Here is a 26,772-nt window from a genome sequence, read left to right as displayed (position 1 = left end):
ACAGGGTCTCGATCGACATTTAGAGACCCTGAGTGGTTGTTTTAAAGCCAAGTTTGGGCTTGAACCCCCTTAAAAACAGGCTTGGTCAGACATCTTAGACATGGGCCGGAGAGCTCCGGACGTTGAGTTGGGTATAAAGGAAGTGCCGAAGCAAAGGTCTGGAATCCAAAGAAGTAAAATAAAAAAGGAACGGTCGGTGTAGAATCTGCCAAAGTAGCACACATGGACCAAACAGGTAGATAACAAAAGTGAGGTTTATTTACACTATAGAAGAATCTCCATTCCCCGAAGGGACTCGCTCCTCGACCTGCACCCAGGTTGGGGATTGTATACTAGTGAGCTTTTTCCTTGTTAAGGGGAAGCACCGCCCCATTACGGAGGACGTTTGCACTCTGATAGTTCTTATATTATGACGTCCGCGAGGGTTATAATACTCTGGGAATACAATGACTCCTTTGAGGTGTGTATCAGGGCCCCGTGCTCTTCAGTATATTATTTGTTGCCATTTTGACTGGGGCATTTGATGGAAATATTAATGGAAGATTCATTCAATTCAGAGGAGATGGGATGATTGGGGAATTGCTATTGTTGATAACTGTGCCCTCATGTCATATTATGAGCTTGGCCTTCAAACAAATCATAGACTGTTTCTTAAAAGCAGCTGGCAGCTAGGAGATACTCCACTGACCACCACCAAATTCTGACTATATCCCACCTTCTGTGAGGCTATAGAAGTCCAATCTCCTCAAATGCCTGTGTTGACACCGAGGTCGCAAATATAATTGAGAGAAAACTCAGCATTTGCCCATTTACCGGAGACACTGTGGAGGAAATGAAGCATCAATCTTGAAAAACAAAATGTGCTATGCACCTCCTATATGTCCAAGAGGCATGGACCATGTACTCCAGACATTAAGCAGTTGGACAGATTTCATATTTCTGAACAATCAGGGATATCAAATCTATCCAAAGATCTGCAGGTTAGATGGACTGGCCATGACAAAATTGCCACTTAGTGGCCAGGGCTGTGAAAGTTAGGTGGGGTAACGGGACTAGGGTGTTCTTTCAGAGGGTTAATGCAGACTCATTGGGCCGAATGGCCTTCTTCTGCACTGTAGGGATTCTGTGGAAGGAAAAGGTACCCAATGCTGGGATATTTCAAAGGGTACTGAAGGACCCATCAGGATCCAGCTCAGAAGGAGTGCACATTTAGTTTGGATGACTTATGATAAAATTCCTGAAGCAGTTATGTATTCCTAGCTTAGACATTACCTGTGGAGGTAGGCCAAGATTAAGATTCAAGAACTCCTTGAAGGCAGACCTCAGGAAATGTAGCATGTCCACCAAAGAATTGCGAGACATCTGGGGAGCTATTTCAAGTGATGGCATTATTTTTTTTGAACAGCAAAGAATACAAGTAGCTAAGGACATACGACAAACTAGAAAGACCAGCACTCCCATCAAAATCAGAGAATTCATCCTTGCCTGCACGGTTGAAAGACATGCAAGCCTGCAATCAGACCATGTAAGTCTGCAATCAGGCTCCACAAGCACATTAGAACACAGATGACTCTACGCACGCAAGAAACCCATCTCCAATATTGTAGGGAAACCGATGACAGCAAGTGGCAGAGGTTTGGAGAAGGGAAAAGATTGACCCAACTGGAAACCTGAAGTGTCCCAATAAACAGAATTCAACAACTCTTCAAACTTACTTGTAAAATTCTTGTATTTCCAAGCAAAGAAAAGGGTATTGAGAATCTGTGCAAATAAATCAATTTAGTTGGAAGCTTGGCAAGGTTTTGTTCCATGACTGAAGAGAGAAGGGACTTAATTATCCTTTTAGATTAAATGTACATAGCCTACATGGGTTAAATTTAATTAGATATTAAAGCATCCAAAAGTGCGATGTTAAAGCATCTAAAAGTGCACAAAGCAACTACTGTATAACAACTTCAGTTGCTGCTCCTTAAATCAGATGAGATTTTAAGCCAAGGTCTCATCTGCCTTCCGAGGTAAGTATCAGTAATCCCATGGAAATATTCAATGAAAAGCCAGGACATTTTCCTGGTTCTGATTTTAGACCCTTAAATAAGGCACTGATACTATCTGTAAACAACAGAACTTTTATTGCCATCGACTCTAAACAGTCACACTAGACTCTTCCTCATTTCAATAGCAACAATTTGCTCTACTATTTGGTAAACAAACTGTTTTCTCTGTCTCGGGCCTTAAAATAAGTTTGCAGAATAAAGTATAAAGCGCTGGGCTCTCCACTTACTTTTCTGAAGAGTGCACAACATTTCACCGATATTAGATGTAACATTTGGATTCTAAATTACAGAAATACATACAAGTAATAACATTACAGAATCTGACACAGATGAAATGGTGAATCCTGGTTGGAAAGAATCAATACTAATAATTTTGGTGGCATGATGGAGCCATTAAGATTTGATAGCAGTATCTCTGGATTTGTAGATCACACCCCGACTCTTCAGTTCCCTTACGATACCTGTAAAACAAACAGATGAGACTAAATGGCAAACAACATGCACAAACTCACAAATCAGGCTGCCAACAAAACAAGGAGTCAGATGTACTCGGATATATAACACCAGGTGATGGTGTCTTTAAGCAGATTCAGATCGACTTGCAAAGCCAGGTAGAGTTATGGAAATATAGCGTAGCACCAAAGGCACCACAAGATTCAAATAAACGGAGAAGATGATGGCAGGGTGGTAATTTCACTTGTCCAGTAATCCACAGGTCCAGGTTAATGCTCTGGGGTTATGGGTTTAAATCTTACCACTACAGCTGGTGAAAGTTAAATTCAATTAATTAATTAATTCAATTCTGAAATTCACCGAAATGATGCATGGGTAGGAGTACCAGAGAGCCTAATACTGAACATCACAAGTAGGACAAAGTCCCAGAAAACGAAGACAGGCTGTTGTTCAAGCTCACCTCAGCACTCAGCATCCTCGGTGTCTCCCTTAGAATTGTTTCTGGGGTCAGGGGACCCAACTGCACACCATACCCATCTCCCCTGGATGAAGTCGTAACACTAAGCCTGCTCTTTCTCCAATATTTCTTCAAACTCTGGTCAGGGTATCAACAATTACATTGTTTTTCCCATAATCTTTTCATGGGCAACCAAATGTAATGAAGGTACATTGAAGATTTCTTTTGAAGCTTTCTTTGCAAACATCTTGTATTTCTATCTTGCGCCTTGTTTTTTCAGCCTGTCTGGTGGAATTACAAACCAATTCTCTGGCAGGCTCCACTCTTCACATATGGATGCATATTAGTCATACTATATGAACATAGAAAATAAGAGCAGGAGTATGCCATTTGGCCTTTTCGGGCCTGCTCCGCCATTCATTATCATGGCTGACCATCCCCCCTCACCCCTATTCGCCCCAAGAGCTCTATGGAACTCCTTCTTGCATACAATGCTTTGGCCTCAACTGCTTTCTGTGGTAGGAAATTCCACAGGCTCACCACTCTCTGGGTGAAGAAATTTCTCATCTCAAATGGCTTTCGCACAGGTTTCCCCAACACTAATGCAGAAGAGCATGGGGGGGTTCTTATTTTTCTCCTCGGTTGGTGGAAACATGCCTTTTATTGGTCTAAGTTTTTTAAAGAAAACTTAACTCTCTGATTGACAACCTGCTTTAAAATCATCTTCCTCAATCACTTCCTTCAGAACAAGACTTGTCATTTCAGTGTTTTGGTCAATGCCATTTGAGTAAACCTGTAATGGTGTTTCGCTCCTTTATTCATCATCTGGTTTAGCCAAGCATTCTGTGCATGTTCATATTCCTCCCACTGAAGCTTAAAAAGGAGAATCTTCACCTCTTCATAATTTCATTCAAATATTTGTTTACTCTTTTTTGTACTAAGTTTATAACCCTTTAATTCAGGTCAGCAACTGATCTAGTGAGTTCAGTTGCCTTTGTTTCAGAGTCATCTACAGAATCCGTATACAAGTTCGACAACTTCACATGCGCATTCAGTTCATTTACAAATTTTTCTGCCATAGTTGCTGACTGCTCCTTAGACTCTCTCAGCTTACTCATTAAATCCTCAATCAGTTTCTCAAAATTCTGCTGAGCTGGTTATAAATTTAGATGTGCATATCACCAAAACTCTGTCCTGGCCCACCCTCATCAACACTACCACCAAGAAATCACCAACAGCGTATTTACTTCCTCAGGAAATTCGGCATGTCCACACTGACTCTTATCAACTTTTACAGATGCACCACAGAAAGCATCCTATCTGGCTGCATCACAGCCTGGTATGGCAACTGCTCGGCCCAAGACCGCAAGAAACTTCAGAGAATCGTGAACACAATCCATCACACAAACCCGCCTCCCTCCCATCCATTGACTCTGTTTATACTTCCTGCTGCCTGGGGAAAGCGGGCAGCATAATCAAAGACCCCCCCCCCCCTCCCGGCTTACTCATTCTTGAAACTTCTTCTATCGGGCAGAAGATACAAAAGGCTGAGAACACGCACGAACAGATTCAAAAACATCTTATTCCCTGCTGTTTCCAGACTCCTAAACGACCCCCTTATGGACTGACCTGATTAATACTACACTCCTGTATGCTTCACCCGATGCATTTGCATTGTGTACCTTGTGTTGCCCTATTATGTATTTTCTTTTCATGTACTAAATGATCTGTTTGAGCTGCTCGCAGAAAAATACTTTTCACTTGTGTCATTTGTGACAATAAACAAATCCAAAATTCTGGATCTGCACTTCCATTCCACGCATCTCATCCCTTTTTCTCACCAGATTGCATTGGAGTTAAAAGAATTTCATTATTCTTTTCATGACAAAGTTTTAATAGTTGTTCAGTCTTAGTTAATTCTGCATTCAACCAACTGTTCTGATCTTTTAGCAATTCTTTTTCCTGGTCAAGGGATTTTTCCGGATACTTAAAGACTTCTGATACTTGGAGGTTCATCAAGTTTTAACTGAAGATCTAATGGCGTTAGAACATAGAACATAGAACAGTACAGCACAGAACAGGCCCTTCGGCCCTCGATGTTGTGCCGAGCAATAATCACCCTACTCAAACCCACATATCCACCCTATACCCGTAACCCAACAGCCCCCCCCAACCTTACTTTTTAGGACACTACGGGCAATTTAGCATGGCCAATCCACCTAACACGCACATCTTTGGACTGTGGGAGGAAACCGGAGCACCCGGAGGAAACCCACGCACACACGGGGAGGACGTGCAGACTCCGCACAGACAGTGACCCAGCCGGGAATCGAACCTGGGACCCTGGAGCTGTGAAGCATTTATGCTAACCACCATGCTACCGTGCTGCCCACAGTTGCAATTGGTTTGCAATTGCGTTGAATTGGTTTCCACAAATTTTTGATTTAGATTTTCAAATCCTCATTCAAGTGTTTACTTTCTGTGATTAACACAAGTGCTCTCAACAGTCTTTGATTTTCATTTTCTAATTTGTCTTTTGTACATGAAATTTGGTTCTCCACAGTGGTCAGAATTCCCTTCAATAGCTCTTATTGACAACAAGCTTCTGGAGTTTGACCATAACAATTTTAGGAGCTTGGCAAATTCAGCATGACGGAGCAATTCAGTTGTCACCTTGTTTCAGTCTGCACTGGCCAAATAATTATCCAGTATAAAAATGATCCCTCCAGAAGTAAACTAAGAACAGTTCCTGCAGTAGCAGTTCTTTCTGTTAAGTCACTTTGTAAATTAACTTTGCATAAGGGAATATGTTCACGAATCCCAGGAGTACCCTCATTAATACTTTTTCTTTCATCCAAGCATCTGGAATACAAATTGTATCCTCAGCCACCACCAGCACCAGAATTACCCCAAGTGTTTCTCTAAATATTAATTTACCAGTTCTGTTGGAGGAGTAAGGGAAAACTTCTCCCTTAGATAGAAAACCTCCATAATGTCCAATAACCTGACTTACTTCATCAGCGTCTAGGGAAGAATCTAATTGAACATCCTGAGACATATCCCTCATTCTAATAGGTTCTGAGGGAGCATATATTAATTCATACCACCACACAGGCAAGTTCGCTGCAGATGTCAAGAGAATGCCATAAACTGAGCATGCACAGCCTGTCTCCTTGCATCAGTCAGTCCTCATATCCACGGCAATGCACCGCAGAGACACTCTTTCGGTCAGCCCCACTTTACACTGTTCTTGAGATAGAGCCCTGAAAACATAGATTTCATCTCGGTATTCAAAGTACAACAGAATGCCAGGTAGAGAAGAGCACTGTTCCTGTCTCCATTTCTTGGCTGAATGTCTACTGCATGTGTCAGAATTAGTTAACAAGATAGGACTGTCCCAAAACATTATGGATAACCATTACAAAATTGATTTAGACACTCGTTCTATATTTTTGTTATAATCTGCAAGAATTAAACAGTTGTTGTTAGGAAAGAAGAACGCACTTTAAAAATAATTCACATGCAATTGCATTGCTTTTACCGCACAGAAACAGTCATTGGTCCAACTCAGGGAAGCAAACTACACACACCGATGTTAATGTTTGGCCCTCAGAATAAAAATGTACCCAAGGAATTATATAGTTAAAGGTTGTATCTATTTTCCAACTTTTATAGATTTGATATTCTTGTTTGTGACTGTCCAAGTCATGGAAGTGAAAATTTATAGCTGTCTAAACTCTTACCTTGAGGTAACCGTCCTGTCACTGATACTGCATAGATACCTGGCTTGAAGTTACCTGAAAAACAAGCAGCAAATATTAGTAAGTAACAAGTACAGGCCATCATATATCAATTCAGGCAAACATAGGACTGCCCTATCAGACTTCTTGAATATTATACATGAAGCATCTTTAACACACACACACACAGCTGTTCTCCTTGCGCAGCATGACTTCTATCTACAGGGTGAAACAGATATTTATCAATGAGGGTACAGAAAAGTGGAAGAGCAAGGACAAAAGAAGCTCAAAGTGTTGACTATGTGTGGTTAGAACTTTAAAGAATAAATATGGAACACTTAGTAACATTGGTAATATTTGCTCAGTAAATTCCGACGAAGTTCTTAGACCTGAAACAGTAACTTTGTTTCTTTCTCCACAGATGTTGCCCAAGCTGCTAGTTTATCCAGAAATTTCTGCTTCTTTCTGACTTCCAGAATTCACACTATTTTGTTTTTAAATCATTTATTCAATTTATGCATACAATATTGCAGAGGGTAGATTTCAGAGGGACTTTTATTTTTAGATTGGTTTGGAGTGACTACATCAAAGCACGCACTATGCTCAACTGACAAGACCGCTTAATGAAAGCATAATTACAGTTACCAGAAATTAGCATTATTCATACACCTACGCAGCACAAAATGATCCATGGCACATTATTCCCGTACCGGCCTCCCCGAACAGGCGCCGGAATGTGGTGACTAGGGGCGTTTCACAGTAACTTCATGGAAGCCTACTTGTGACAATAAGCGATTATTATTATGGGAATTGTGCACAATCTGCTTCACAGAAAATTATCTTTCCTCTGCCCAAAGTTAGACCCAAATAAATACTTGGAATAGAGAAAGACATTCTAAAAACTTACTTATCCGCTGCCACTTGGAGACCCAACTGTCTTCAGGGCTCATCATTGCAATAATCCTGAAATAAAAACATAACCATTTGAAAAGCTACATCTTTCACAACATCCATAAGCAATATTATCCACTGCATCAAGAGTTTAAAAACAATTTTAAAAATAGTGTGCTTCGGTCCCACCATATGCAAACAGTCAGGAGTGGAAAAATCAGGAATATGCCATTGGATAATTAAGCATCTTTTAAGTTTATATTTCTGGTCTGTTTTTCAAGTAAGTATAGGTAGCATTCTGCAGGTACAACATAACCTATTTTTTATTTGTATGGGGTTGGGTAGTTTGTGGGCAGGATGGGGGGAAAGAAAGGAAGGGAAATGCAATGTTACTTTGTGAAGAAAATATTTACACAATATTATTTGGTAGTTTGCATTACAGAGATTAAATGGCACCAAGCTGATTTCTGGTCCGCACTAGTTTTTAGCGCACTACCACCTAGCTGCTTCAGCATTCTGTGTTGAGGGAGCAGGGGAGGGGCAATATCAGCCAAGATTAGAACTTTTACCTCACTACCTCATGACTTCTATATATCATAGTTGCACTTCCATGCAATACTTTTGTGAGAAATGCTTTGAGAGACTGAAGCAATGGAAATAAATGTAATTTGTCTATCACTGGGACGCAATTAACTTTTTAATAGGAAGAGGCTTTGGAATAGGCTATGCTGACGACACCTGTGGCACCACACCATAGCACAAGTTGGCGCCTGCAGAAGAACAGCATTGGAAATAAATAAAAGCAGTGTTCCAAATACATGGGGAAGGTGGGCAAATTCACCCTAAAAATGTCACAAGTAGCCCGTGAAGAAACAAAGATGGGGGTGAAAAATTCAAGAAAGGTCACCCATGTACAATCACATTGGTCTAAAGAGGTCAGAACAATTGTAGGTGCAGACATCTGAACCCCATAATTGGATCCAATGCCCCAGAAATCTGAAGCCCTCTCTCCTGCACCATTTCTCAAGACACATATTACCTTTCCCTACACTATTTCTAAGAGGTAAAAAGAGCACATGGTTTATTTAAATTAGAAAAAAAAGAGACATACTGATTTATAATGAAATATCAATCAGTAGTCCAATTTTCATTTTCAATGTATCCTTAGGCAAAAAAAAAACCCCCTTCCATTTTATTGCCCTTCTAAGACAAATTTATTTTCAGTTACCGGCAAAAATACATACCCAAGGTACTCCACTGATATCAATTGTAGAGATCTTCCTGTAGCAACTCAATTGAGATGAGACTGCAAATCTCAATTTCAGAATGCAGTGTGCTTTCTTTGTTTAAAAAAGGTCAGTAGCTCCTGAGCAGTTCAGGAACGATGAAAGAATTATTCCTGCTTTTTGCAAAGGAAACACTCCAGTTCTCCCACCCACCTCCAAAACTCAAGTGGATCACAAAATTGTGCGGGCCTGGACCAATGTTTCCCGTTAAAATGAAGTTGTTATGCAGAGGCTGTTTTCTTCGGTGCACGGTTCCTTTTAATTTTTTTTTGCACCATATTTATTCCATTGCAGGGCCGGCACAATAACTTTCAGGATGCTGGGCAGCCATGTATTTGCACAGCTCAGCAGAGTCATTGGTTTGCACCATTTTTTTTGAAGAGTAATCCCATTCATCCCACTCCCCAACTCCTTTAATTTAAATCTGTCTGCAGGTTTTGACACATTGGAAATTTTAAAACAAATGATCCAATTCATGATTTCCAATTAAGGGCCAATTTAGCATGGCCAATTCACCTACCCGGCACATCTTTGGGTTGTAGGGCGAAACCCATGCAAACACACGGAGAATGTGCAAACTCCACACGGACCGTGACCAAGGGCCGGGATCGAACCTGGGACATTGACACCGTGAGGCAGCAGTGCTAACCACTGCGCCACCGTGCTGCCCTTACAACACATTGGAAATTGTTTTTCTTCATTTACACCATTAAAAACCCTTCATGGTTTTAAATAATTAATCTAATATCCCAGCCTTCTCTGTTCTAAAGACCAACCTAAGCTTCTCAAGCTTAGGTTCTCATGGATGGCACGGTAGGTCAGTAGTTAGCACTATTGCTCAACAGCGCCAGGGACCCGGGTTCAGTTCCCAGCTTGGGTCACTGTCTGTGTGGAGTCTGCATGTTCTCCCTGTGTCTGCGTGGGTTTCCTCCGGATTCCTCCCACAACTCCCGAAAGACATGCTTGTTAGGTGATTGGACATCTGAATTCTCCCTCAGTGTACCCGAATAGGCACTGGAGTGTGGCAACTAGGGGATTTTCACAGTAACTTCACTGCAGTGTTAATGTAAGCCTACTTGTGACAATAATAAAGATTATTATTAAGTATTTCCATCTAACTGCAATACCTCATCCCTGGAACAATTCTAGAAAATCTCTTAAGAATATAATAAAATAAAGTAGTCCATTTGACCCTTCGGGCAAGTTCCGCCATTCATGGTTGGTCTGAATGCATTCTATGCTCGGTTTGAGCAGGTAACCAACAATCCGCTGTCGAGTGCCCCAGCAGCCGATAATTCACCCATACCCACCATCACAGTTTCCGAAGTCAGATCGGCCTTCCTGAAAGCGAACCCACGGAAGGCGACGGGCCCGGACGGGATCCCTGGTCGTGCACTCAGAGCCTGCGCATACCAGCTGGCAGAGGTATTCACAGACATCTTTAATCTATCCCTACTCCACTCCGAGGTCCCCACCTGCTTCAAGAAGACCACCATCAAAGAAGAACCAGGCAACATGCCTCAATGACTACCGCCCGGTGGCCCTGACGTCAGTTGTAATGAAGTGCTTCGAGAGGCTGATCATGAAGCGCATCAACTCCATACTCCCGGAACGCCTTGACCCACTTCAATTCGCATACCGTCACAACCGGTCCACATCAGACGCCATTTCCCTGGCCCTACACTCATCCCTAGAGCATCTCGAAAACAAAGACTCCTACATCAGACTCCTATTTATTGACTACAGCTCCGCCTTCAACACCATAATCTCAGCCAAGCTCATATCAAAGCTCCAAAACCTAGGACTTGGCTCTCCACTCTGCAACTGATTCCTTGACTTTCTGACCAACAGACCACAATCAGTAAGAATGAACACCAACTCTTCCTCCACAATAGTCCTCAATACCGGTGCCCTGCAAGGCTGCATACTTAGCCCCCTACTCTACTCCCTGGACACACACGACTGCGTGGCAAAACTTGGTTCCAACTCCATCTACAAATTTGCTGACAATACAACCATAGTGGGCCGGATCTCGAATAACGACGAGTCAGAATACAGGAGGGAGATAGAGAACCTAGTGGAGTGGTGTAGCGACAACAATCTCTCCCTCAATGCCAGCAAAACTAAAGAGCTGGTCATCGACTTCAGGAAGCAAAGTACTGTACACACCCCTGTCAGCATCAACGGGGCCGAGGTGGAGACGGTTAGCAGTTTCAAATTCCTAGGGGTGCACATCACCAAAAATCTGTCCTGGTCCACTCACGTCGACACTATCACCAAGAAAGCACAATAGCGCTTATACTTTCTCAGGAAACTAAGGAAATTCGGCATGTCCCCATTAACCCTTACCAGCTTTTACAGATGCACTATAGAAAGCATCCTATCGGGCTGCATCACAGCCTGGTATGGCAACTGCTCGGCCCAGGACCGCAAGGAACTTCAGAGAGTCGTGAATACCGCCCAGTCCATCACACGAACCTGCCTCTCATCCATGGACTCCATCTACACCTCCCGCTGCCGGGGGAAAGCGGGCAGCATAATCAAGGATCCCTCCCACCCGGCTTACTCACTTTTCCAACTTCTTCCATCGGGCAGGAGATACAGAAATATGAGAACATGCACGAATAGACTCAAAAACAGCTTCTTCCCCACTGTCACCAGACTCCTAAATGACCCTCTTCTTGACTGATCTCATTAACACTACACCCTGTATGCTTCATCCGATGCCAATGCTTATGTAGTTACATTTTATATCTTGTGTTGCCCTATTATGTATTCTCATGTATTTTCTTGAATTTTGTTTAATTCCCTTTTCTTCCATGTACTGAATGATCTGTTGAGCTGCTTGAAGAAAAATACTTTGCACTGTACCTCGGTACACGTGACAATAAACAAATCCAATCCAATCCAATCTTCTACCTTATGCCACCCCACACTACCCCCACAAATATTAAATTCCATCATCTCCAAACACTTCTCAATTTCTGATTTGAATACATTCAATGATGGTATTAGACAGGAACTTTCAAAAGTTGATTGGGAGAGTCTGTTGGCAGGCAAAGGGACGGCTGGATAAGTGGGAGGCTTTCAAAAGTGTGTTAATCAAGGTTCCGGCTAAGCATCTTCCTTTTAGAGTGAAGGGCAAGGCTATTAGAAGTAGGGAACCCTGGATGACTCGGGATATTGAGACCCTGGTCAAAAAGAAGGAGGCATATTACATGCATAGGCAACTGGGATCAAGTGGATCCCTTGAAGAGTATAGAGGTTGTCAGAGCAGAGTAAAGAGAGAAATCAGGAGGGCAAAAAGGGAACATGTGATTGCTTTGGCAGATAAGGCAAAGGAGAATCCAAAGGGCTTCTACAAATACATAAAGGGCAAAAGAGTAATGAGGGAGAGATTTACAAGGTCATCTACAAGAGATGGGTAAGATCCTAAATGAATAATTCTCATCAGCATTTACTGTTGAGAAAGGCATGGATGTTAGGGAACTTGGGGAAATAAATAGTGATGTCTTGAGGAGTGTACATATTACAGAGGAGGTGCTGGAAGTCTAAAAACGCATCAAGGTAGATAAATCCCCAGGACCTGATGAAATGTATCCCAGAACGTTGTGGGAGGCTAGGAAGGAAATTACGGGTCCCCTAGCAGAGATACTTGAATTGTCAACAGCCACAGGTAAGGTGCCTGAAGATTGGAGGGTAGCAAATGTTCTGCCTTTGATGAAGAAGGGCCTCATGGAAAAGCCTGGGAACTACAGACCAGTGAGCCTATCATCTGTGGTGGGTAAGTTGTTAGAAGGTACTCCGAGAGGCAGGATCTACAGGTATTTAGAGAGGCGAGGACTGATTCGGGACAGTCATCATGGCTTTGTGAGTGGAAAATCATGTCTCACAAATTTGATTGCATTTTTTGAAGGGGTAACCGAGAAGGTAGATGAGGGCAGTACAGTCAACATTGTCTCCATGGACTTTAGAAAGGCCTTTGACAAGATACCACATGGTAGTTTGCTGCATAAGGTTAAATCTCACGGGATCCAGGGTGAGGTAGGCAATTGGATACAAAATTGGCTTGACAACAGAAGACAAAGGGTGGTTGTAGAGGGTTGTTTTTCAAACTGGAGGCCTGTGACCAGCGTTGTACCTCAGGGGTCAGTGCTGGGTCCACTATATTTGTTATTTATATTAATGATTTGGAGGAGAATTTAGGATGCAGGTTAATAAGTTTGCAGATGACACCAAGGTTGGTGGCAAAGTGGGCAGTGAAGAAGGTTATCTAGGATTGCAACAAGATCTTGATCAATTGGGCCAGTGGGCCGATAAATGGCAGATGGAGTTAAATTTAGATAAATGTGAGGTGATGCAGTTTGGTAGATCGAATCGGGGCAAGTAGGGTGTTGGGGAGAGTTATAGAACAAAGATCTAGGAGCACAGGTTCATAGCTCCTTGAAAGTGGAGTCACAGGTGGACAGGGTGGTGAAGAAGGCATTCGGCATGCTTGGTGTCATTGGTCAGAACATTGAATACAGGAGTTGGGACGTCTTGCTGAAGTTGTACAAGACATTAGTAAGGCCACACTTGGAACTGTGCACAGTTCTGGTCACTCTATTATAGAAAGGATATTATTAAACTAGAAAGAGTGCAGAAGAAATTTACTAGAATGCTACAGGGACTTGATGGTTTGAGTTATAAGGAGAGGCTGGATAGATTGGAACTTTATTCCCTGGAGCATAGGAGGCTTAGGGGAGTTCTTTTTGAGGTCTATAAAATAACGAGGGGCATAGAAAAGGTAGATGGTCAACATCTTTCCCAAAGGTAGGCGAGTCTAAAACTAGAGGGCATAGGTTTAAGGTGAAAGGGGAGAGATACAAAAGGGTCCAGGGGGGCAATTGTTTCACGCAGAGGGTCGTGAGGGTCTGGAACGAGCAGCCAGAGGCAGTAGTAGAGACGGGTACAATTTTGTCTTTTAAAAGGCATTTAGACAGTTATATGGGATAGCTGGATATAGAGGGTTATGGGCCAAATGTCGACAATCGGAACTAGCTTAGTGGTAAAAACTGGGCGGCATGGACAAGTTTGGCTGAAGGGCCTGTTTTAATGCTGTAAACCTCTGTGACTGAACATCCACAGCCCTCTGGAGTACAGAATGCCAAATATCCATAGCGGTTGTGTGTAAAAGTTTCTCCTAATCTCAGTCCTAAACAGCTGACTACTTATTCTCAGACTGTGAGCCCTAGTCTTAGACTCCCCAACAGGGAAAACATTCTGTACCCTACCCAAAGCCTATATATGCTTTGTAAATTTGGTGCCCAGAATTTGAACGTAATTCTCGAGCTGGGGCCAAACTAATATTTTAACTGTCTGGCATTTGTCTTCTGAGCTTCTATGTATAAAGCCCAGGATCCCATATGCTTTATTAACTGGAATACAAATGTGTGTTACCATCTTTAAAAATGTAGAAAACCCCTTTAATTAATGCAAGCATAAGAGCTGATTAGAAAGAGGCATCTTAAGTGCCTCAAATTTTTTTAAAAGCAAGAAATTCCACCCCAAAATATTAAATAGAAGCAACTAACAGCACAATGAACCCTTGTTTTGTTCTGAGATATAATTACAAATCAACTTACCCATCGAAAGAAGAACTGGTGCAGTCATACACCATCTCCCGATTCCCCTTCATTTGCAGATAGGAATCACAGTTGTCACAACCATCATACTCAAACTGATCTATAGTCTACAGGGGAGATAAAAAGACAAACAGGTTTCTCAGTCAGGCTTGAAATTTAAAATCGCTCTGTCAAACATGTGAAATTACATTCAGGAAGATCCCAATTATTTTCAGCTGTAAAATGGCTGATTTCACACCACCAATGCAAATGGAGACTGAAAAAAGTTGATATTGTTACTAAAATTAACAATTGACAACTATGAATAAAATTAGAGCTGGGACGGCGGGCAAATTTAGAGGGGGATGCCATTTACGGTAGCAAAGGATAGGTTTAGGTATTCGGGGATTCAGGGAATGGACGGGGCTCCATAAGGGGAACTTAACGAAGCTGGTGCAGGAGGCCAGGGATGATGTTAAGAGGTGGGATACACTGCACTTGACGTTGGTAGGGTTGGTCCAAGTGGTGTAAATGAATCTTCTGCCGAGGTTCTTGTTTATTTTTCAGACTCTCCCGATCTTTATACAAAAGGTCCTCTTTCGAAAATTGGACATGATTATTTCGGACTTTGTTTGGGTGGGGAAAGCGCCGAGGGTCGGGAGGACCCCCTGCTACAGAGGCAGAAGGGGGTTGGCGTTGCCGAACCTGCTTCATTATTACTGGGCGGCGAATGTGGAGAAGGTGCAGCGATGGTGGAAAGGAGAAGGGATGGAGTGGGTTAGGATGGAGGAGGAATCTTGTAAGGGGTCTAGTTTGAGGGCTATGGTGACGGCAGCGTTGCCAATGACTCTGAGTAGATATTCAGGGAGCCCGGTGGTGCAGTCCACAGTGAAGATATGGAATCAGCTGAGGAGGCATTTTCGGGTGGAAGAGATGTCGGTGCTAATGCCGCTGTGCAAGAATCATGGGTTTGAGCCGGGGGGGGGATACAGTTTAAGGTGGTGCACAAGGTGCATATGACTCGGGCGATAATGAGTGCGTTCTTTCAGGGGGTAGCAGATGAGTGCGAGGGGTATGGGCAGGGGCCAGCGAATCATGCGCACATGTTTTGGAGTTGCAAAAAATTGGTAAGATTCTGGGCAGGAGTGTTTGCGGTCTTAGCCAGGGTAGTGGAGGAGGTGGTGGTCCCGGACCCTTTGGTGCTGATATTTGGGGTTTCAGAGAAGCCTGAGCTCATGGAGAGGAGGAAGGCAGATGTTGTGGCCTTCGCCTCTCTGACTGCACGGCGGCGAAGTAGAGGATCGGTCGCATCGCCACCGGAGGTAGCAGCTCGGTTGGATGACCTGTACGACTTCCTGCGGTTGGAGAAGATAAAGTATGAGTTAAGGGGCTCTCCAGAGGGGTTTGAGAAAAGGTGGGGAAATTTTGTGACTGTGTTTGAGGGGCTGTTTGTCGTGAGGGGGGGAGGGGGGGGTGAAAAAGGGGGAAACATTTTATAGACTGTATAGTTGATTGCTGGGAAGTATGTTTCCTGGAGTGTTTATGGGTTGTAACCTGTTTTGACACATGTCTGTAATAAAATACATTTTTAAAAAATGAATAAAATTGGAGGGTTGGATATAACTACAATTGAAATCATGACAAGCTCACATCCACTGCAATTCCATTGCAACTACTTTTCATACATAGCATAAATATGAGGCCATTGGTTGTAAGTTTTCAGAGTGCTGCAAAATTTGATTCCAACATTAAGTGAAAAATTATTACTTTGAAGAATGGGCTTGGTGTCATGAATTTATTCAAGATTATTTTTATTTGCATATTGTTACTGGAGCTGAAATTGTTAGGTATAAAATCATAGAATTTATAGTGCAGAAGGAGGCCATTCAGCCCATTGAGTCTGCACCAGCCCTTTGGAAAGAGCACCCTACCTAAGCCTACACTCCCACCCTATACCCATAAACCAGTAACCCCACCCAACCTTTTTGGACACCCCAAGGACAATTTAGCATGACCAATCCACCTAACCTGCACATCTTTGGACTGTGGGAGGAAACCAGACGGCAGCCGGAGGAAATCCACACAGACACGGGGAAAACATGCAGACTCCACACAGACAGTGACCCAAGCCGGGAATCGAACCTGGGACCCTGGAGCTGTGAAGCAACTATGCTAACCACTGTGCTACAGTACCCTCTATCAATTGTTGCATCAATTGTTTCAAAATTACAAAAGAAGTAGTTAAAAAAGTGTGGATAACAAAGAATGAACAAGTGTTGTAGAAGCAGAGGTTCTGGGGAAGAGTCTGGGAAAATAGTAACCATATATTATGGTCATTAAGATGCTGCCAAAACTCCATCAGTGTTTGCTATTCGATTTCACTACAGTAAATATTTCAGCAATAATTCATATTTGGAAATCACTATTAAGAAAATAGTGAACAGTTTTATTTTACTATGAGTCGGGGAGAGGTTATAAATAGCTCCATGCAACTCGCAATCGAAAATCTCGACACAGAGGCTAAAAACCAAACAAATCCAACATCGGTCCTTACTGAACGCCGCAAATTCAAGCCCGGCTCGATCAGAACAGCAGCAAGCACAAGATCGTTGGAAAGTGCCGGGAGACATCCACTATGTAGTCTTACCTTGACCAACGAGCACAACAAACAAGCTCGCAGATGCCGTAAATCCTTTGGAACCGTCTCCAATGCTGCCATGATTAATATGGAAAGTTCCTCCCAGAAGCAAAACTTCCGGCTCCACAGGAAATAAGCGTCACTTCCGTAGATTTGGTGTGCTGGGAGTGTAATCCCGGAGCTGGCCGTTATGTAAAGAATGGCGCTGTGCTGGCATTGGCTGTTGAGTCAGCTTCACAATACATCCACATGGCGATAACGTCAGGAATAGCATTTCTAATCAGAAAGACCACATACATTACAACCACTTTCAATTTTCACCTCTTGTTTATACATCGATTTCCTCGATTCATTGTAGACCTTCCTTAAGGTTTAAAACATGAAGTAAATGTACTAAATACTGTATATACCAACAGAGATCCGCAAAATAATTGCAATGAAATGTGTATCATTATTGCAACAATACTTATTTAAATCCCTATCTCATTCTATTCCATGCTTCCCATGCAACCCTCACATGCACGCCCATCCCATTTCTCTGGTATCATTCCCATCCCACTCCTTCCTATGAAATCTCCAATTCCATCCTTCCAATACCATCCCATCCCTTATTTTCATACTTCCCAAGCAATCCTCCCGACCATGTTATCATACCAGCTTGTGGTACTCTCCCAATGCTGCCTTCCTTTCACATGCTGTCTCCCCAGCTACCATGTGGTTCCCCCTGCACATGCTGGCCCCTCCCATATCCTGCCTTGAATGCAGTTCACCTTCATGCCCTCCCCCTCATCCTTCCAAACCTTTTTCCATGTAATTTAATCCTATCTCCCTTGCAGCCCCTCTTTTAAGCCATCTCCAAATCAGCTTCAGGTCAAACATATGCAAAAAACCTCCTGCTGATTACCACATACTGTCCACTGTCAGCTAATGAATTAATACGCATATATGTGGAAAACCACATGGAGGAAGGATGGAGGATGGCAAGGGAACATAATGTACTCTGGGTGGGGGAGTTCAATGTCCATCACCTAGAGTAGTTAGGTAGCCCCACTATTGACTGAGCTGATCGAGTCCTAAATGAGTTTGCGACAGGTGGTGAGGGAATCAACAAGAGGGAAAAACATACTAGACCTCACCTCACCAACCTACCTGCTGCAGTATCGGTAAGAGTGACCACTGCATAGTCCTTATGTTGACGAAGTCCCATATTGAAGATATCCTCCATCGTGTTGTTTTGCACCACCATTGTGCTAAATGGATAGATTCAGAACAAATCTAATAACTCAAGACTGGACATCCATGAAGCACGGTGGGCCATCAACAGAATTGTACTCAGCTACAATCTGTAACCACATGGCCTGGCATATTCCCCCACTCTACCATTACCACCAAGCCAGGGGATCAATCCTGGTTCAATGAAGGCATGCCAGAAGCAGAACAAGGCATACAGAAGAATAAGGTGTCAACCTATGAAGCTACAGCACATGACTACTTGCATGCTAAACAACATAAACAGTAAATTATGGACAGATCCCACACCAACTGATCAGATCTAAGCTCTGTAGTCCTGCCACAATCTGTTGTGAATGCTGGTGAACAATTAAACAACTCACTAGAGGAGGAGGCTCCATAAATATCCCCATCCTCAATTATGGAGGAGAACAGCACATATGTGCAAAAGACAAGGCTGAAGCATTCACAATAATCTTCAGCCAGAAGTGCTCAGTGGACGATCCATCTCAGTCTCCTTCAGAGGTCCCCAGCGTCACAGATGCCAGCCTTCCTCCAATTTGATTCATCCCACCTGATATCAAGACATAGCTGAAGACACTGGATACTGCAAAGGCTGTGGACCCTGACAATATTCCAGCAAAATTACAGAAGACTTGTGCTCCAGAACTTGCCACACCCCTAGCCAAGCTGTTCCAATACAGTTGTAACACTGGTACTTCTGCGGCAACTTGGATAATTGCTCAGGTATGTTCTGTACACAGAAAGCAGGACAAATCTAATCCAGCCATTGCTGCCCAGTTAGTCTACTCTCAATCATCAGTAAAGTGATGGAAGGGTTCATCAACACTGCTATCAAGCAGCATTTACTTAGCAATAACCTGCTCACTGACCTCATTTTGGTTCCGTCAGGGTCACTCACTTTCTGACCTCATTATTGTCTTGGTTCAAACATGGACAAAAGAATCAGACTCCAGAGGTGAGGTGAGAGTGACTGCCCTTGACATCAAAGCAGCATTTGATCAAGTATGGCATCAAAGAGCCCGAGTAAAATAGGATTCAGTGGGACTCAGGGTGAAAACTCTCCGCTGGGTAGCACAAAGGAAGATATTTATGGTTGTTGGAGGTCAGTCATCTCAGTCTGCATTAGTTCCTCAGGGTAGTGTCCCAGGCCCAATCAGCTTCAGCTGATTCGTCAATGACTTTCCTTCCAATATGAGGTCAGATGGGGGGATGTTCGTTGATAATTTCACAATATTCAGCACCATTCATGACTCCTCAGATACTGAAGTAGTCTATGGCCAATTGCAGCATGACCTGGGCAATATCTAGATTTGAGCTGACAAATGGCAAGTAACATTTGTATCATACAAATGCCAGGCAATGACCATCTCCAATAAGAGAGAATCAAACCATTGACCATGACATTTAATGACATTACCATCACTGAGTCTCCCATTATTCAGGTCATGGGATTTACCATTGACCAGAATCTGAAGTGGACTAGCCATATAAATACTATGGGTACTAGAGCAGGTCCTATGGTGAGTAACCTAACCTCCTGACTCCTAAAGCCTGTCCACCACCTACAAGGCACAAGGCAATCAATCAGTAATTTGTATTGTCACAAGTCGGCTTACATTGCCATGAAGTTGCTGTGAAAAGCCCCTATTTGCCACATTCCGGCGCCCGTTCGGGTACATGGAGGGAGAATTCAGAATGTCCAAGTTACCTAACAGCATGTCTTTTGGGACTTGTGGGAGCAAACTGGAGCACCCAGAGGAAACGCACGCAGACACGGAGAGAACATGCAGACTCCACACAGACAGTGACCCAAGCCGGGAATCGAACCTGGGACCCTGGCGCTGTGAAGCAACAATGCTAACCACTGTGCTACCGTGCAGCCCAAGCATGATGGAATACTCCTCACTTTCCTGGATGAGTGCAGCTCCAACAACACTCAAGAAGTTTGACATCATCCAGGACAAAGCAGCTCCTTGATTGGGACAGATTCCACAAATATTTGCTCCCTCCACCACCGACGTGCAGTAGCAGCAGTGTGTACCATCTACATAATCCACTGCAAGAACTCATCAATGCTCCTTAGGCAGCATCTTCCAAACCTACAAACTCGCATCTAGAAGGACAGGGCAGCAGATACATGGAAACACCGCCACCTGAAAGTTCCCCTCCAAGACAGGCCAACAAGAGGCGAGGCCACATTGCATTTGGTTTTGGGTAATGAACCAGGCCAGGTGTTAGATCTGGAGGTAGGTGAGCACTTTGGAAACAGTGACCACAATTCGGTGACCTTTACGTTAGTGATGGAAAGGGATAAGTATACCCCGCAGGGCAAGAGTTATAGCTGGGGGAAGGGCAATTATGATGCCATTAGACATGACTTAGGATGTGTAGGTTGGAGAAGTAGGCTGCAAGGGCTGGGCACACTGGATATGTGGAGCTTGTTCAAGGAACAGCTATTGCGTGTTCTTGATAAGTACGTACCAGCCAGGCAGGGAGGAAGGGGTAGAGCAAGGGAACCGTGGTTTACCAAAGAAGTGGAATCTCTTGTTAAGAGGAAGAAGGAGGCCTATGTGAAGATGAGGCGTGAAGTTTCAGTTGGGGCGCTTGATAGTTACAAGGAAGCGAGGAAGGATCTAAAGAGAGAACCAAGACGAGCAAGGAGGGGACATGAGAAGTCTTTGGCAGGTAGGATCAAGGAAAACCCAAAAGCTTTCTATAGGTATGTCAGGAATAAAAGAATGACTAGGGTAAGAGTAGGGCCAGTCAAGGACAGTGGTGGGAAGTTGTGTGTGGAGGCTGAGGAGATAAGCGAGATACTAAATGAATACTTTTCATCAGTATTCACTCAGGAAAAAGATAATGTTGTGGAGGAGAATGCTGAGACCCAGGCTATTAGAATAGATGGCATTGAGGTGCGTAGGGAAGAAGTGTTGGCAATTCTGGACAAGGTGAAAATAGATAAGTCCCCGGGGCCTGATGGGATTTATCCTAGGATTCTCTGGGAAGCCAGGGAAGAGATTGCTGAGCCTTTGGCTTTGATTTTTATGTCATCATTGGCTACAGGAATAGTGCCAGAGGACTGGAGGGTAGCAAACGTGGTCCCTTTGTTCAAGAAGGGGAGTAGAGATAACCCCGGTAACTATAGGCCGGTGAGCCTCACGTCTGTTGTGGGTAAAGTCTTGGAGAGGATTATAAGAGATACGATTTATAATCATCTAGATAGGAATAATATGATTAGGGATAGTCAGCATGGTTTTGTGAAGGGTAGGTCATGCCTCACAAACCTTATCGAGTTCTTTGAGAAGGTGGCTGAACAGGTAGACAAGGGTAGAGCAGTTGATGTGGTGTATATGGATTTCAGTAAAGCGTTTGATAAGGTTCCCCACGGTCGGCTATTGCAGAAAATACGGAGGCTGGGGATTGAGGGTGATTTAGAGATGTGGATCAGAAATTGGCTAGTTGAAAGAAGACAGAGGGTGGTGGTTGATGGCAAATGTTCAGAATGGAGTTCAGTTACGAGTGGCGTACCACAAGGATCTGTTCTGGGGCCGTTGCTGTTTGTCATTTTTATAAATGACCTAGAGGAGGGCACAGAAGGTTGGGTGAGTAAATTTGCAGACGGCACTAAAGTCGGTGGAGTTGTAGACAGTGTGGAAGGATGTTGCAGATTACAGAGGGACATAGATAAGCTGCAGAGCTGGGCTGAGAGGTGGCAAATGGAGTTTAATGTAGAGAAGTGTGAGGTGATTCACTTTGGAAAGAATAACAGGAATGCGGAATATTTGGCTAATGGTAAAATTCTTGGTAGTGTGGATGAGCAGAGGGATCTCGGTGTCCATGTACATAGATCCCTGAAAGTTGCCACCCAGGTTGATAGGGTTGTGAAGAAGGCCTATGGTGTGTTAGCCTTTATTGGTAGAGGGATTGAGTTCCGGAGCCATGAGGTCATGTTGCAGCTGTACAAAACTCTGGTACGGCCGCATTTGGAGTACTGCGTACAGTTCTGGTCCCCTCATTATAGGAAGGACGTGGAAGCTTTGGAACGGGTGCAGAGGAGATTTACCAGGATGTTGCCTGGTATGGAGGGAAAATCTTATGAGGAAAGGCTGATGGACTTGAGGTTGTTTTCGTTAGAGAGAAGAAGGTTAAGAGGTGACTTAATAGAGGCATACAAAATGATCAGAGGGTTAGATAGGGTGGACAGTGAGAGCCTTCTCCCGCGGATGGAGGTGGCTAGCACGAGGGGACATAGCCATAAATTGAGGGGTAATAGATATAGGACAGAGGTCAGAGGTAGGTTTTTTACGCAAAGAGTGGTGAGGCCGTGGAATGCCCTACCTGCAACAGTAGTGAACTCGCCAACATTGAGGGCATTTAAAAGTTTATTGGATAAGCATATGGATGATAATGGCATAGTGTAGGTTAGATGGCCTTTACTTTTTGACTTCCCATGTCGGTGCAACATCGTGGGCCGAAGGGCCTGTACTGCGCTGTATCGTTCTATGTTCTATGTTAAGTCACTCACCATTCTGATTTGGAAATATATCGCCGTTCCTTCACTGTTGCTGGGTCAAAAGCCTGGAACTCCTTCCCTAAAAGCATTGTAGGTGTACCGACACCACACAGGCTGCAGCAATTCAAAAAGGGTGCTCACCACCACCTTCTCATTGGCAATTAGGGATGGAACAAATGCTGGCTAAACCAGCGAAACCCACATCCCGTAAAAATTTATGAATAAATAAAAAACACGCTTCAGTACTCAATGCGAGCCACATATCTCTCCATGTGCCAGGTTCCTTCCAATAAATTAGCCCATCAGCCAACACAAAAGTGCAGAGAGACAAAAACTGCATGTTATTATGGATTAAATTAATAGTAAAATAACAGGAATATGTCCATCAGTAATAATTCTTCTGTACAACAATTATTTACATTTAATAATAATAATCTTTATTGTCACAAGTAGGCTTACGTTAACACTGCAATGAAGTTACTGTGAAAAGCCCCTAGTTGCCACATTCCGGCCCCTGTTCTTCATAGCGAAGTTAATAAAATGGTAGCAACTCTACTAATGGACAATCATTTTCACATAGGTTGCATATTCAAGGAGTGTTACTCCAAATTGTCTGTGATTCTAAACCTTCATCTGAATACGCTTGAGGGACTGTTTGACCTTTTCTTGAGAAAAGGGTTAATTCATCTAATTTCTCCATGAAAACAGCCAACAACTATCTACTGTTTCTAGGAGTTCTTCATACCAAGAGGTCAGTCAATAGAAAGGTTCTGTGATTTGGTTAGGAAGCCTCACAGGTACATCAAGAGGCTGGACCAATCAGATATCTGTCTATAATTGAAAACTGAGTAGCTGAGATCCCACCTAAACTTACTGTAGAGATGATGCCATTTGTACTACTGTATCAAGTGACTAACATTGGTAATTTCTCAGAGGATTTCCCAATCAACCATGGTAATTATGGTGGATGAACAGCAGAAATTCCAAGTTGTTATGTAAATAGGGTAGCCATTGATCTGCCACCAAAGTTATGACTGCTAATCAGGGAAACCCATTAAAAATATAATAACAGGAGTCGGCTTGTTCTGTCATTCAATTAGAAATTGATCTGCATGCCAAACCTAATTTTTCCACTTCTAACCCCTTTCAGAGATAGATTTTTGGGGGCACTTAGGAATCAAGTATTGTGGAGATAGGGTATGAAGATCGAGTTGATGGAGATGTTCAACAGCCATAATCTTAACAAATAAAATGGCAGAAGAGGCTCTGGAGCCTCTGCTCTTATTTTCTGCTCTTATTCTGCTCTTATTTTGTGTATTCTTAATGTTTGACGCCCTCATGTAATAAAAATTACAGATCTCAATCTTGAATGATTCAATTCAAACAACTTCCATAGCTTGTGGGAGGAGAAAGTCCCAGATTCCCATTCAGGTTTGTGCCAAGCAATGTATCCCGCTTTCACTCATGAGTGGCCTGGCCACTCAGCCATTAATATTAAGATTATGTCTTCCTCTTTTGGGTTCCGCCACAAAATAAAATAGGGTTTTCATCAGAGTGTCCGCTTTATCGTCTCAAACAGCTCAATTAGATAATTTTTCAAGGAATTCCCTGTGCAAAGCTTCCAACTATTTGGAACTTCCAGTGCAAGTGAGTTACAACTCGAGGGGGCAGTTTTTCTGTCCTGTAGGTCAAGAAGGTGGTCAGTCAAGATATGTCCCTCCCAAAACGGCTATTTGTTGTTAAGCTATTGCAGCCAGGTCCCCATATTTAAGCTGCTCATTAGAATGGACCTTCTGCGTCCACCTACTCCAGCTAACACAGGCAAAGATAATGACAGCAGGCTGAACCTCAGCAAATTGTCATTGGCAGAACATACTTTCCCGGGCCCACCTGGTAGGATGGAGGCCGCGGGTTTGGGGGGTGGAGGGTTGGGGGAGAAAGCCTCCCCCTTCCAAGGCATTTCGCACGCGCTTTACCGGCCACTCCGGTGCTCGAGGCGGCGGGAAAGGTTCCTAGCGCATGCGCCTTGGCGGGAGAGGAGCCGCGGGCAGCAGGCTTGCCGCCAGGCGCATGCGCCCTGGCCCGGGTGCGCGAGCCAGGGCCGCGTGCCGCGGCTGGGGCTTGCCGCGCGTGCGGCGGGCGTTTGCCCCCGCATGGGGTGGGCGCGCGAGCGAGCCTGAGCTCGGAAACTGATTGGCCGGATTGGAATTTAAACAGCAGTTCGGGAACGCGCACCAACGGTTCCATGGAAGGGATCGATCGGCAGCGGAACCCGACCGAGTGATTGGCACCGATCGATATCCGTTGTCAAGAGGGAGTGCTCGGTTCCAGCCGCCGGCCCCCCGCCCTGCCCCGCTTTATGCTTCATCAATCAGCCGAGGTGATTCCCCCGATGAGCCCTGTTGTGAGCCATGAAATGGAGGAGTTTCTGCTCTCCACGCCGATCAACCCCAACAACTTCCCGGCCAAGCTCTGGCGCATCGTCAACAGCCCCCGGTACCGCTCGATCCGCTGGGACCCCCGCGGGGAAGGGCTCATCGTCGACCAGCAGCTCTTCGAATCCGAGCTCCTCACCCCGATCAAGAACGTCAGCAACGGGGCCAATCTGGAGCCCGACACCGACCTGCTCTTCAAGACCACCAACTTCACCAGCTTCATCCGCCAGCTCAACCTGTACGGCTTCCGAAAGATGGGGCAAGGCAGCGGCGAGCACCCGGTGCCGGGCGAGCTGGGGGCTGGGGATGGGCTGCTGCACCATTTTCACAACCCCAGCTTCAAACAGGACCACCCGGAGCTTCTGATCAACATGAAAAGGCTAACCAGTGCCAACAAAGCCAAGCTGGCAGCGGGGCTCCAGGTCAACACCAGACCACCCAACCGCTTCCAGAGGTATCTCACCAACTCCATGGACTCCATTGGCCAGACTAAAGGGGATCGACATGGTACGGGTGGAGTTACTGCTGCATACTCTGATGGTTGAAGGGGGGGGGGGGGGATGAATGGCAATAACAACAAATTGTGTTTGTTTAGTGTCTTCAAAGTAGGTCCCAAGGAGCTTCACAGGGGAATTATTATTTTTATATGTGATGCTGAACCACGTACCAGCCTCCCCGAACAGGTGCCAGAATGTGGCGACTAGGGACTTTTCACAGTAACTTCATTTGATGCCTACTTGTGACAAAAAGCGATTTTCATTTCATAGAAGATATCAGGGCAGATGACCTAAGGCTCAATCAGAGAAGTAGGTTTTAAGGGGTGTTTAAAAGGTTGGAAGTGGAGAGGTTGAGGAAGGGAATCCCAAGAGTTTAGGTTGCAGGCACGGAAGGCACTTCCATCAGTGGTGGGGACGCTCAAGAGATTAGAGTTAGAGGAGCGCAGTAATCTCAAAAGGTTTTGGGCCTGTAGGAGATTTTTAAAAATCACTAGAGTCCCAGATGACCATAGGATGTTTTCCCCTTTGAAGGGGGAGAGCTGACTGGTGGTGAGGATCACCACATTTCAGGTGAAGGGCACAGTTGAGAAGGTGGACCCTTCATGAATAACCTCAGCTGGTACGGGGATTGAACCCATACTGTTAGCTTTGCTCTTCATCATGAACCAGCTATCCAGCCAACTGAACTAAGCCGGCTGCAGGAGATTACAGAGGTACAGAAGAGCAAGGCCACAATGAATTTGAAAACCGAGATAAGGATTTTAAAATGGGGCCACTGCTTAACGGGGAGCCAATGAGCTTGGTGAACACAAGGGCAATGGGCGAATGAGCATGCTGTGAATTAAGACATAACCAGCAGAGTATTGGTTGGTGTCAAGTTCATGCAGATCATGGGAGGTTGGTCAGGAGTGTGTTAGGATAGTCAAATCTAGAGCTAACTAAGCCATAGAT

The 26,772-nt window shown here is 44.2% G+C and overlaps 2 protein-coding genes across 2 annotated transcripts in view; one reads left to right on the top strand and one right to left on the bottom strand.

Annotated features, from left to right (window-relative positions):
- Nucleotides 1–2,110: 2,110 nt before the first annotated feature.
- Nucleotides 2,111–17,203, bottom strand: supt4h1 (SPT4 homolog, DSIF elongation factor subunit). The gene is made up of 5 exons (XM_038813972.1): nt 17,132–17,203; nt 14,506–14,612; nt 7,612–7,667; nt 6,708–6,761; nt 2,111–2,515 (listed from the first exon to the last, which is right to left on the bottom strand). The coding sequence occupies exons 1-5, from the start codon at nt 17,201–17,203 to the stop codon at nt 2,448–2,450; spliced, it is 357 nt and encodes a 118-aa protein (XP_038669900.1). The 3' UTR covers nt 2,111–2,447.
- Nucleotides 17,204–25,102: 7,899 nt separating this feature from the next.
- Nucleotides 25,103–26,772, top strand: part of hsf5 (heat shock transcription factor family member 5) — a 141,060-nt gene continuing 139,390 nt past the window's right edge. Inside the window, 1 exon segment of the mRNA XM_038813971.1 lies at nt 25,103–25,831. Coding sequence (XP_038669899.1) covers nt 25,249–25,831 — 583 coding nt within the window. The 5' untranslated portion in view covers nt 25,103–25,248.

This window comes from Scyliorhinus canicula, chromosome 12, assembly GCF_902713615.1.
Source record: "Scyliorhinus canicula chromosome 12, sScyCan1.1, whole genome shotgun sequence".
NCBI classification, from domain to species: Eukaryota; Metazoa; Chordata; class Chondrichthyes; order Carcharhiniformes; family Scyliorhinidae; genus Scyliorhinus; species Scyliorhinus canicula.
Note: the sequence above shows the minus strand (reverse complement) of the source record. Positions and strands in the feature narration are given on the sequence as shown.

Coding starts and splice junctions, on each gene's coding strand:
- supt4h1 (XM_038813972.1), bottom strand. CDS start 17,203: ATGGCAGCATTGGAGACGGTTCCAAAGGATTTACGGCATCTGCGAGCT. Junction 14,613..17,131: donor TGTTGTGCTCGTTGGTCAAG/GTAAGACTACAT, acceptor TCTCCCCTGTAG/ACTATAGATCAGTTTGAGTA. Junction 2,516..6,707: donor GACAGGACGGTTACCTCAAG/GTAAGAGTTTAG, acceptor TTTGTTTTACAG/GTATCGTAAGGGAACTGAAG.